This window comes from Sciurus carolinensis, chromosome 8, assembly GCF_902686445.1.
Source record: "Sciurus carolinensis chromosome 8, mSciCar1.2, whole genome shotgun sequence".
Classification (NCBI taxonomy): domain Eukaryota; kingdom Metazoa; phylum Chordata; class Mammalia; order Rodentia; family Sciuridae; genus Sciurus; species Sciurus carolinensis.
In genome coordinates, this window is record NC_062220.1 from 80,405,869 (window position 1) to 80,420,048 (window position 14,180).

The 14,180-nt window shown below is 35.0% G+C and overlaps 1 protein-coding gene across 1 annotated transcript in view; it reads left to right on the plus strand.

Moving 5' to 3' along the window:
• The window catches only part of Itgb8 (integrin subunit beta 8), an 86,670-nt gene that overhangs the window by 41,977 nt on the left and 30,513 nt on the right, over window positions 1-14,180 (plus strand). Inside the window, 3 exon segments of the mRNA XM_047560822.1 lie at window positions 9,461-9,707; window positions 11,001-11,166; window positions 11,748-11,906. Coding sequence (XP_047416778.1) covers window positions 9,461-9,707; window positions 11,001-11,166; window positions 11,748-11,906 — 572 coding nt within the window.

Genomic DNA, 14,180 nt, shown 5'->3' on the forward strand with positions numbered 1-14,180 from the left:
AAAAATAATAAAACATATTGTTATCTCATTAGTTACTGAAAAATCATTCAAAAAATTTAGTGCCCATTCCTGGTACTAAAATTAAAGAATATTTCCTTAATATATATTAGTGAATCTATATTTTAATATATATTAAAATCTTTCTAGAAGTTGTACAAAAACACAATTAAATATGAAAACCAAATAGGAGTTTTAAGCATTTTGTAAAAACCAAGCAAAATTATCATATGTATCTACCTGGAAAATCCAAACAAATCCATTAAAACTATTGATTTTTTTTATTGTGGTATATTGTTTTTCAATATATTCAAACTCAATTTGCTATATAGTATTAAATATGATAAAAAAAGATGAATTCATAGGGGAAAAAAAACCTAAAATGTAAATTATCTAGGAATAAACTTAAAAAAAATTACAGAATCCATTATCCTACCTAAAAAGAAGCTATGAATAAATAGAAAAGAATTTTTTGTTCTTGAATAGGAAGATAATACAACAAAGACAGTTCTTCAAAAACTTATTATGTAAATATAACAAAATTCAAGGGAATCAATAAATATACAATTTCAGTCAAATTCAAATGTATTTTAAACAAATATTTATTGAAACTTAGTATTCATGTATCTTGATATGTAACACCATATTTCTTCAGAATACATTGCTTGAAGTGCATTTTGTAGGTGTTGTCAATCAGTTTTCTATCACTGTTATGAAATACTTGAAATAAATGACTTAACCATTAGGCCCCAAATTTTCAGTTCTTTAAATATCTCAATGAAATTGACACAGGTACATTAAAATTGGTTGGAAATAAGAACCAACATCTTCTATGCATTATATTTACTAATATTAATATCATTATATTACAATTGTTACATTATAATTATAGTCTCAATATTATATAATTCTATGTTATATACTATATTTAAGTTTTTATACATGTTCCACACCTGAGACTATGGGAAAAATGAGTTAAAATGAGGAAAAATTTATTTTGGCTCATGGTGTCAGAAATTTCAGTCCATGGTCACTTGGCTCTGTTGCTTTTGGTCAAAGCAGAATGTTATGACAAAGAATATGATGGACAAGATCTGTCCAGTTCATGATGGCCAAAGAGCTATGAGCAAAAGAGCAAAGAGTGGAGAGTTCTATTATTTCCTTCAAGGCCTTATAGCCTTGACCTAACTTTCTCTAACTAGGTCAAGCTTTTAAAGGTTTCACCACCTCCCAATAGCACTGCAGGCTGCCTTTAGCATGTGGGCTTTTAGGGGACATTTAAGATCCAAACCATAACACTAAGTCAAATGTATATAAATTAATTTAGATTTCTAATGTACATTGCCATATGATTCACAAGAAAATCTGAGATCTAGTTTTGACTTTCATGAGTGAACATTACCTGTTCAGCCTTTTAACATCTTCAGTTTGTTAGGTATTACTGGTCCCATTTTCTGTTTCCTTTTGTCTTTCTTATAGTACTAAAAAGTCCAAATATTTTTCCTAAGCTTATTAACCATCTTTGTCTCTTTTTTGGTGTGACTTAACTCTCTATACAATTATTATTATTATTTTTCTAATTAAACTCTAATTTTTAGCAGACTGTCATTATGTATGAAGTTTATGTATTATTTGCCTCTAAGGAATGTAACCAAATCCTTAAAAAGTCTTGCTCTTTGGAAAATATTTAAGCTTTGAAAACTAAATTGCATTTTTCTACTTGTGTGTTACATTTAATTTATGCACATTAATAAATGTGGCTTTTTGTAGATAATAAAGGTATTTTAGTTTTTCTCAGACTATAGATTAACCAGTTCAAAAGTTGGAAAGCGACTTCAGTGCTGTACACAAATAATGATAATAATGATGAGCCAGGAGAAAGCTGAATGGACTTGATGGAGGATGGGAGTTGGAATCCACAGGGTTGGTAATTGTTGAGCTTTGAGGAACTCCAAGGATCTGGCTAAGCAACCGAGTGAGGTAGGGAATGTTACCCCCTATGAAGGGCCTGGTGTTGAGTTCAGACTAGGATTACGTGAGGCTGAAGCTTAGGGAAGAGAAATGGGTTAGAGATTGAAGAGTGTCAGAGATGTCCATGGGAGATGGCTGGTGGTGGAAATATGAATGAGATCAGGGGAGTAAGCAAATGAAAGGAGAGATGCCTAATTCCATGTCAGTCACTACAAAACTGGATTCAATTTCCCACCACTATTTGGAATTTCTGTGTACAAATTAGCCTAATTATCTAATATGTATAAATCATTTTCCCAACAAAGCTGTGAGCTCCTTAAAGCAGAACTATATATTAAAATCCTCATATATAACAGGTAATTTATTAAGTCGAAATATGCTCATCTAAACAATGAGTTTTCTTATCAGAGACATAAGAGATTTGGGGTATAACATATATAGCTGTATTTTACCACCTACAGATAGAAACATGACTCTGCGATGTGAAAGTCTTTTCCACTGCGAGACACGTAAGAGTTGAGGACTTGATATGTCACATACTGAAATGAAAAATGTTTATCACTAATATTAACTTTGATTTATTTATAGATTATCACTTTCTTGATAAAGTTTGTTAAAAACTGAAATATAGTTTATAACCTGAAATATAGTCACTATTAAGACATTTTTATGGATATTTTTATTGCAACACACACCAACTGGAGTCCTTAGAGAATCTATAGCTTATAGGACTGCATTTTCTATATTTAAAATTGAGTATTTTAAATGAGGTTTAAAAAAAAATGACCTTTTTTTTTTTGTTACTTTTCACTCCTTCAACTTTACCTTTTTTCCTAATTTTTACTCATCAATCTTAGGTTAAAATAATAACAAAAATAGGCTACTGGTTCTAGCTGATGTTCTCTAAGGACAATGAGATTAAATCTTAAGAAGAAAAAGGAGAGAATGGAATTCTCTAATTCTCTAATTTTAATTAGCACATGATAAAGATTAGACTTCTACTGATTTAAGAATATTTTCAACCTTGATTTATTTGAATACTACAGGGGAAAAATTCCTTTAACTTAGGGTAAGTTAAATTTTTAAAAAATCTGGAATGTTTTACTCTTTCTTAATTTCAAATTTAACTCCCCTCCCCTGCAAAATAGAAACGCATACATTTTCCCTCCAACCCCTGGCACATATCCCCATTTAATTCCCCCTTTCCCCAAAATTGGAAATGTGCTTGAGTCTGTGTCTTGCTGTTTTAATCCAATCCTGTTTCAAGAGGTCTTCTCCTTCCTTTGCTCAAACGTAATGAATAGACATTGGCTTCTCTTTCTTCCTCCTACAGTTTTCCACATTTTCTTGTGGTTTTTCAATTTCATCTTATGCAAAACATTTTTTCAGTTGTCTCTTCTTAGTGTCCAGCAATGTTCACTGTAGCCAGCACATCAGAGATGCTCGCATCATTATTGAGTCGTTCAGAATGCATTCTAACCACTTTTGTTCCTTGGGGCTATTCAAACCAGTCACTGGCAATACCTCTAAGTAGGTCGTCAACTTTCCTCCAAGTCCTTTTTCTCATTCTATGTCACAGACTCACTTCTTCCCTTTGAAGTTAATTGAAGGAAATAAGGATTCGATCCTTTAGAATCTCAAAAGAGATGAGGAGGAGCTTTCCTAGTGATACTACAGGTGGCACCATGAACATTTTGGGGCCAGATGATACTTTTCCTCTTAAACTCTCCCTACACTGTGGGAAAGAAGTTCTAGATACTAACTTCTTTCTGATCTTTTGAAATGCTGTCCCAAATGTACTTCAAACACAATGTACTCATAGAACATGGAGTAACTATGCATGTGCTAAACAGAGACTTCAGAGAGGAAAACAATTCTTACCCCAGTGTTGTTGCTCAGAGTCTAGTAGTAGTAATGGTAATAACTACTAACATCTACCATGTACCAAATACTGTCAAATATTCTACACAAGCTATCTTGTTCAGTAGCTCTTAACCAGCAGAGAAGATAAAGATGCCCTGTCTGGAATCTCATAATTATATGGTAAACATTATAATGGTTGTATGATCCAGTTGCTATGGAAACACAGGGAGGGATAGCCCCAGTCCAGGGAGGAGCAGATTACTGAGCAGTGTCTCCAAACAGTAATTACATAAAAAGAGGGAGGGTAGGACACCACACCACAGGCAAAGGAAGTAACATAAACAGGGCATAGGAATATATATTTGTGGGATGTATGTAGGGCACTTACAAGAAGTTCTGTTTTGCTAAAGATGTAGATAGAATCAAGATTATGGGGGTACTTTACTCTGCCATGTTTAGGCATTTTGGACATTAACCATCTGATGGAGAGCTACTGACAAAGTTTACTGGGAATGACAGAGCAATTTTCAGTTTTAAAAAGATGGGCTCACTGGTGGTCTGACTATAGGAAAGTGGGACTCTAGAGGAAGACAAAAGAAGAGACTACGGGAAATAGTGCAGGCAAAACCCAAGAAAGGCTGGAGTGGATTGGACTCTATCCTCATGTTGTGGCATACTGTAGGAATTCATTTGAAATCTTTAACTCAATGAATACTAAGGAAGGAAATTGACTAAAAAATAAACTACCAGATTCCCATTCTCAATTATAAATAACCTGATTCCACCTTGTGTTTAGAATTCTAAATCTATAAAAGTAAAAAATACATAAAAAACCAAAGAGGAAATGTCATGGTTAGCCCCAAATTATAGTCAGGTATAACTATTTTCTTTATAGTTGCCCTTAGCCAGTCATCAACTATGTTTAGTGGTAAGAATGGACTGTTTAATGATGGGAAAAAAAAGTCCTACAATTGGTGAGAAAATGGGATTGAAATCCCAAAGGGAAAAGAAGGAAAATCAGATAGTACCACATCCAGGAGAATCTGATGATATTTTAAAGACACTCACATAAAAACATATCTAAATAGATTTTTAACATTTACCTGCTTTCCAAAAATGGAAAACTGTTGAAAAGAAGGATGTATTTGTACCATTCCAATAATGGATATGGACAAAAAGACAACTCAGTCGTCACTGGAATCTCAATCCTTCTTGTAGAAAAATTACTTGTTACTTTCTGAGATTGGTAAAAAGAAGATCCTGGAAACATAAATAAAGTAATTATTACCCTTCTTCTCCAACAGCCCAAACTCCTAAAGTAACAAGAGCAGCTATAATTAAAGGACATATTGACTTATGTCCTGTATTAAAATTCAATGTAATTATTAACTCATTGTACCTTACAACTGAAAATATTTGGGAAGTACACTTCAGATCAAGTTTAGCCTTATTTACATAACAATTCCAGTTGAATATAACTGTTCAGTAATATCTGATACTTGGAATATTCTTGATAGTTTTAAAGTAATAATGGAAAGGTATTAAATGTGGATCATGAAAAATTCATATCATTCTTTGGATAAAATTACCTTGTAAATCATATATTACTCATGAGGAGGCATGAGTGTTTAGTAGGAGGGTTATTCTTATAGAAGAAAGATCAAGAATGGGAGTACTCATTTCTCCTCCTTCCCCAGCATCCTTGATCTCTTTGTTTTCAACCATTGGATGTAGCTATTAAGCACTTGATGGACCTGAGTTCATTGCTGCTTCATGGCAGAGTACAGATGTCTATCAGAACAGTTATGCTGTCATTTCCATATGGCCACAATACCATGCCAACTATAGATCCTTTGATCACAATCCTGGCAACCTGCGGTGCTAAGTACCACATCCTGAAATGGGTCATAACACTTCTTCAATTAAATAATGCCCAGATTTCACACTCCATTCCTCATTTCAAATTATGCCTATGTACCTTGTCCAATACAGTTTATAAATGGTTCTATAATGAGATTACATGAAAAGTTTAAGATATTTATATAACTCTAAAATACCACAAATTATGACAAAAAAAATCACATCATTATAAACTTCCCCCAGAATTTGAAATTTGAAAACTAAATTTATTTAAGTTTAAATTCAAAGTTATCCAGCAGTCACATTCTTTAGTGAAAGTTCAAAGTCTGATATCAAATATCTGACTATGTGAGTTAATTCACTTAAATTTAAGTCCAGAATTTATCATCCCCCACTTTTTCACCTACTTTATCTCAATTAGATGGATTCTTGATGTTGTGGTGGAACTAGGAGTCTTTCCTCAGCTAAACTTTTGAGTTTTGCCTTTTATTGGAATGGAATAGTTCATTCAAGATTTAAATGATTTAATACAATTTTAATTTCACTGCAGCGAATTATATGTCTCACTTTGGAAAGATTTTATAGTAAATTGGATGCCCAAGATTATTATATCACTGGTCCTTACCAACCCAGTTTCAAAAACAAGCCAATCCCAAGCCATTTAGTAGTTTCCGTAGACTAAATTATGTTCCCAGAACTGAGGGCATATTCCAATTCAAAGGCAGTTCCCAAAGACCTTGGCAGAAACTCAGTAGCATTTTAGAAGCTGGATAGTGAATTTTTTTTTTGTTTTTATCAGCTAATCTATGCCAGTTTTGTGGAATCCACAAGCATAATCCAGCTCTGCATAGCTCCTCTCTCAGAGTAGCATCTAAGGCACTGCTGTCTTCTTTAATAGCCTCATGATGGCGGCAATCACAGACATTGCCATATTTTTAAATATGTTTCTTTCTGAGCAAATATATTCAATCCTTCTCTAATGTCATCTGGCCCTTGCGCCCTGTGTTGGTAGCACCCCAGTAGGAAATACGTTGGAGTTTTACATAGAGACACAGTCTTCACCATGCTGTGGGTATGTACTTCTGCTGCCTCTTACTAATGCCTACAAAACCTGTCTCCAAGACTTTCCTCCCTCATATATAATTATCCAATCCAAAGCTAGCTTAAGAGCACATTGTGGGGAATGTTTTAAGCTCCAGGGCAAGATGTGGTAATCCAAGTATGACCTCTTCAATTTCCTTCTTAACAAACAAAGTGGGATTTGGGTTCAGCCTATATAGAGCTAACTACCTTAAGCTGACTACTTAAAGCTAGACCGTAACAGGAAGTTCAGGAGCCTTGCCATGTAAAAGTAACAATTATTGGTCTCTCCAGCAATGACTAAAAGGTTTGTGTATGGAAAGATTCTCTTTGCACCCTTATCTTGAAAACTCATGTTACTGAGCTTTCAGTCCACACTGAGGAGTTCAACTGACCAGGACACCTATGTTAAGGCTAGTACCAATGTCATCTAAAATCAAGCCACAGACACCAACACCCTTAAATCCTGAGCATTTGACAAGACTTCCTTACAGCTTCTTCTTTGCTGAGGCCAAAGATACCAGGTTTTGCCTGCTAGACCATGAACAGATGGCATTTGCTGAGGTCCTCATGTGTGGCTAGCATTTGGTTGGAGTGCTCTGAATAGCTTAGGATTCCAAGAACTGTGCCTTTGCTGAAACTACACAAGCTCCACCTTTGGCTGAGGTCACTAACCCGGATCTTTGCTAAAACCCCTACGCAATATTCTGAATATCTGTTGCATGTAGTAACACCTCTGTGAAAACAAACAGCCATTCATGTTTAGGCAGTCACCATAAACTGCAGTGATTCACCAAGATAAAATTACCACATGGCCTGTGCCTAAGGCCTTCAGTAGGACGCCCAAGTCAACAGTAAAAAAATCAACTAAACAGTTTATACATTTTTTAAAATCCTGACCATACTCAGGCACAGTGGCACACGCCTGTAATCCCAGTGGCTCGAGCCTGAAACAGGAGAATCACAAGTTCAAAGCCAGACGCAGCAACTTACTGAGGCCCATTCTCAACATTAAGAAATAAAAATAAAAAAAGCTGGTGATGTGGCTAGGTGGGTAAGCACCCCTGGTTTCAATCCCCAATGCAAAATAAATAAACTATTTTTAAAAATAAAAATTAAAAAAAAAAAATCCTGACCACACATTAAAGTTCAATTCCCTTTGTTACATGTTAAATTTCAAGTCCCACCAAATTACACTGCCCAGTTGTGTTCCATGAGTATTTCTCATTAATCTGGCTCTGAGTACCATTTTCTAACATTCTCCTAAATTTAATTTCTTCACCCAAATTGCAGAACAATTCCACAGGGACAGGCCTCTTCACCAGAAGTCCAAAAGCTGAGCAGAATAAATGCTCTTTGGAGACAGTTCAGCTTGTAAAGGGAACTGATGAGGGAATAGACTGGGCTGGGCTACATAAGCCCAATTTCTCTGCACAAACTCGGGCTACAACACTAGAGGGGTTTCCTGTACATAAGGAAAAATAGGAATGAGTTAATAGTCCCCTTTTCCCATAATTATTATATTATTATATGCCTTAATATTTTGAATAGATTGGGTAATTCTGTTGAAAGCTTTTGGTTTGTGAAATAATTAAAAAAATACTGCTACTTTAAAATGCATTAAGATTGGGTCAATTAGGAGATTCCTTTAACAAGAACACCTGCCCAAAAATTAGGTATACAAATCCAAACTTATGTTTAAAAAAAACACTTTCCACTCAAAATAGTCTCCATGGGCAAATAATTAATGACTTGAAAAGCATTTGCTTTATTGTTTAAAACAGTGAGATTCACAAACTATAAATAATTACTTTTCCCAATGTACTTTAAATTAAAAGCAGACCTACCAACTCTATCTATAGGACCCTAGAGGAATTGCCCAGGTCCTTGAATCAAATGATAATGTGACAGAGAATGAAATTAAACATTGCAGACAGTTGTCCTTGGGAACCATTCCCCCCTTTTCTCCTTGGGGTGACTCTCTCTTCACATCCACTTACATTTTTATGGAGACCAGAGCCTCATCTCTATGATCCCTCTCCAGTATGTGTTTATTTAACCCCTTTTATATGTTGGAAGGACATCCTCCAGGTCCTCCACATGGCACCCCTGGGTACCATTCTCTAGTCCACTGTCTCATTCACTAACTGATGAAAAGAACCTTATCAATTAATTCATGATGAAATACTCACTAGTTTGAAGAGCTTAACATACTGTTCATACAAGAATTTTTCTCATCTCATATATAAACATGCCTTAATTCAAAAGAATGAATTTATACCTGCATCATACAATCCTCTTCAGGCATCTTTCTTATTTGCCTCAAATCATTCCACAAGCATAGCCACCTACACCCTCTGGAGACGGTGTGCTTTTCTAGCTACTGAGAGCAATAGGCAACACAGGTTCATGTGATGATACCCTGTTACATTTATATTGAGCTGGTCTATTTGATATTATTTCTGTCTAGCCTATAGAACTGTGAGAAATGCATTGTAGAATTTGGTAATTATTACATTGATTTTTGAAATGCCTTGTAACTAACTAACCATTCCAGAATATTCCAAACTTCATGATATGCAAATTTGTGATAATTGTTCTAGGTGCTCAAATGCAACTAAATTACTGGCAGCATATCCTGAGATGCATAAAATGAAGACTATGTCATGATTTTCTTTCTTTGAATTAGGAGCTGAAGCTAATTTTATGCTGAAAATTCATCCTCTGAAGAAATATCCGGTGGATCTTTATTATCTGGTTGATGTATCAGCATCAATGCACAATAATATAGAAAAATTAAATTCCGTTGGAAATGATTTATCTAGAAAAATGGCATTTTTCTCCCGTGACTTCCGCCTTGGATTTGGCTCATATGTGGATAAAACTGTTTCACCATACATAAGTGTCCACCCTGAAAGGATTCATAATCAATGCAGGTATCTAATGTTTGATGTGGATAATAGTCAATGATGTTTTCTTCAGTAAAATCTCATTTTGTTTGTTGCTATATGAAGAACTTGACAAATTTAATAATTTTGTCTTATTAAGTAAGAATAAAAAATATTTGAGAAAGAAGTTTGTTCCTATCTGAAACTTTTATTTGTACCTTGGGTTTTTTATTTTATATCAAGTTTTATTTATTCAGTTTTATCACCAAAGAAACCCCTTACCTTTTATTAGTAACTTCGCATCACTTCATGTGACCTTAAAGAAAGTTCAGTTATCCCACAGAAAGAAGTCAGAAGGATGAGAATTTGATGTCTGAGCCATTTTTCTTACCATTTTGCAATTCTGATTCTAAATGGTACATGCTTAGCAATGAAAAGAGAACTTAACTAAGTTACAGGTTCTCACACAGCATTACTTTGGCCTGTTCAGTATTCAAAGAATAAATCTGTATAATTCTGGTTTCCAAAATCATTTTATTTTGATACATCTTCTATTTTCATAAATTGCTCAACTTACCTTACGCTGCACATTCCAATTTACCAAAACAACTCTGTTATCTGGTGGACCAGAGTAGGACTGAATTATCTCCTAGTGGAATTTCCTGAGTTTCTCCTTGAAGGTGAATGAACCTGAGGAATGGTTCTTACTTTCTGAGATATGATAGGATTGTCAAAACAATTCTAGTGAATTTTGATAGCTCATCAATAATTTAACATCAAGAATCATTTTAAAAATTAAGGTAATGTCTTTTTTTAGAAATTAAAAAATATTATGATATTACAACTAAAAATATTTCCCCAAACATATTTCTCAGCACTCTCAAAGAATTTGGGATTTTTATATTTTCTTTGATTATGGAGTGAAAACACATTATAGAAGAATGCATTTTCTTCCCTCATTCTTCCTTGTCACCAATGTGTGCAAAGTTATCAGTGGCAAACTGTGATAGCAAATTACTGCAAATTCTTATGCTTTTCTTAAGAATTCACAGTGACAACTAGTATATCAAAAGCCCTTAGTTGTCCTGTATTTAAAAAAAAATTAAACATTTTTGTTTTTATGAACATCAAACCTGATAGCTCTATTTTCTGCTCACAAGGAAATGTTCACCAATGTTAAACTTGTATCTAATTTTATAGATTGTTGAGTTTTAAAATTTCTCTGGCAAAAACAGTTCTACTCCCATCTCATATCATCGCCACAATTTTACTGTTATTACTATTCTGAAACTTAACAAAGCAGAGCAAAACAGATTTTGCACTTCTTCTTTTCCCCTATAGTGACTACAATTTAGACTGTATGCCTCCCCACGGGTATATCCATGTGCTGTCTTTGACAGAAAACATCACTGAGTTCGAAAAAGCGGTTCACAGACAAAAGATCTCTGGAAACATAGACACCCCTGAAGGAGGTTTCGACGCCATGCTTCAGGCAGCTGTCTGTGAGGTGAGAGGTTGCATTGTTGTTGCGTGTTTTAGTGCTCAGATGCCACACACTCAAGAATGGAAGTTTTTATTTTCTCTTTGATTGTGGAATGAAAACATAGTATAGAAGAATACTTTTTCCTCCCATTTGTTATGGTCACCAATGTTACTCATTTTGGTATGTGTTTGGGGCAGAGGGGTTAAGCTGGAGAGGAATATAAATACAAGACACAAAGGAAAGAGAAGCTTGTATATATGGCCTTTCTGATGAGGCTGCCTTTTCCCACTTCACACTCCAAGGAACCAGAAATGGCCTGTGGTCTCACTCAACCACACATGGCTCTGCTTTGTAACCTAACTTTTTCTCCCTCCAGTAGAACACTAGAAACCTCTAGCCGGGAACTAAGTGTGGTTCAATGACTGTGGTGAAACAGAGAGTAGAGAAGTAAACGTGAATGCTATTTCTGAAACAGCATTGTACTTATGCACATGATTCTAGCCTGACTTCATGTTTGTCAACTCAAACATATCGTTTACTTGAGGCAGAGACCACAGTGCAGATCCATGTTATTGTACAAGATCTAATTACATGTTTATTTTAAGAGTCATATTGGATGGCGAAAAGAAGCTAAAAGATTGCTGCTGGTGATGACAGATCAGACATCTCATCTTGCTCTTGATAGCAAATTGGCAGGCATAGTGGTGCCGAATGACGGAAACTGTCATCTGAAAAACAATGTCTACGTCAAATCTACGACCATGGTAATGTAGCAATAGCTCCTCCACAGCTATGACTCTTTGTATTAAAGTACAAGTTTAAATTGGCAAATCAGCTGTTCTTATGCCAGCAAATTAACTAAAGGAGCAAGACACAGAACCAAGATTAGCCAGGAAAGAGGATGTATGGAACCACACAGTCTATAAATGGTGCCCAGTTAAACATATGGCTTAACTTAATATGTAGTGACTCTTTGATGAGCTACAAGGCACTGTATAATGTTTTAGAATAAAAATGATACAAAAGCTTACTTTTTAATGTAATTTATTGAAGGAAAAAAATTTTACCTTTACCTCATACACAAGCTAGTGATACATGGTTGCTGTCTACAAAGATATTAAGGAGGGATAATGAAATGTGGTTGGCCTGAGGAATCTTCACAGTACAATAGGTAGAAACTAAACAGAGACCAGGAAAATGGAATAGTAAAACAAGGCAGGTTTAGTCTACACTGTATTTCACTTCCTCCCTCTGAAGCACATCTTTATGTAGGGTCACTTCTTAGATCAGTGGATACCTAATTTGCTTCCTGAGAGGTAGTATAAGCTTTGAATTCTATGTTTAAGTGCAGTCTTAGTGCCACATCTAACTAATTCTAGATGTGAAGAATGAATGACAAAGCATCATCTGTTTCTGATGCCGACATCTATTTGTACTTTCTTGAAAATGTGAGAGCAGAAGCTGTCAAACTGTCTCAGTTAGGAACCCTCCTGTCTTGGAGGTCTTTTTCCATAGTACCCTTAGGCCAAAAGATGCGCCTCCCAGCTGTGTTTGTTAAGCAACTAAATACAAACACCACACCTGTTTATGCCTAACTTAGCAATCAGTTAAAAACATTACACTTGATTGAATGAAATATATAGATTTATATTTATGTCATTTTTAACAAGTTACCCATGAACGGGAATTTCCTAAACTTTTGTCGCATTGGACATTGCCACTCTCATTTCCAGTTCCACATGGATATTTGTGTTGACCACCCTGGCAAAGGTCTGATGTTCTTTAAAGGAATAAAGCCCAATGTAATCTTAAAACTGTGACTTACCTCCAGCTAGTAGTTTATGGCTACTTGACAGATGCCACCACTATATTGATTCCCTTGAAATTTTTGAAGCATTTTGCCCACTCCTTTGAGTATGCCGTGGTACTTGAAGGCACCTTGCACATAGTTTGGGAAATGCAGTATTAGAAGCATATGAACTGTGTTGAAATTTGTGTGGTTTTCATATGTAAAATTCAAACAGGTCATCAGTTAATCTAGAATTCCCTACCAGACTTGTTGAAAGTCAAGGAGGACGATTGTATTACCAGACAAAACAAGTCCAGTCCTTGGATAGTGTATCTAAGATTTGGAATTTGGAATTATTCCACCACAACCTTTCCTTTTGCTAATTCTCTTCTAAGCAGCCTCCTTTCACTTTGGCAGACCCCCCTGCTTTTTCTTAGTCATTTCTTATCTATCCTTTCTTCTGTTTAACCTCTTTTCATCTGGGGTAGAGTTCCAATTTATTTACTGGGAGTGGAGAAGGAGACAGGAGGAGCCATTCTATTTAGACAAAGAGAAGCTTTTTAAAAAAGAAAAGGAGAAATAACAATGGCATTATTCTCAAATTGCATTATTCTTTTGAAGTTTTGCCAAGTTACTGAAGTCATCCCTCCTTAAGAGTATTTGAAAGGATGGTGATGCTTCTCTAGGGAGGATTTCTTAAGCAAAAAGAAAAAGAAAAAAATGCTGTCATAACTTCGTCATAGAGAACTTTAAAGAATTAATTTGGAATTCTGGTTGAAACTTTAGACAGTGTTTGGGTTTTTGCCATGTCAGGAAATTGAACAAATTATCATGAATTTCTTTTACCTTCTTTGTCATTATTTCACGTATTTAAGGAATGACCTTTCCATATGTCCTTAGTGTGATATATTGAGCAAATCAAGGAGGAACGTGCTTATTAATAACATAGAATATTCCTACTTCCGTTATCTCAGGTCTGTGTTTTAAAGGATCCTCTTCCTAAGCATGCTCATTTCTCTCTTTTCTAGGGAGACATCCCTAAACCAAAAGAAGCTAAAACATTTTGATGAATCCCTTAGCCATACATTTATTTATACATACAATATGTGCAACTGCTCTGAAGCCTCCTGTATCTAAGGCTACCTTGACCCTGACTCTAGTCATATTTACCTGCTAGTTTTGAAATGACCCGCATCCTCTCCTATTCAGCTATTATAAAGGAATTTCAAAACTTTTAATAGTTAGACAA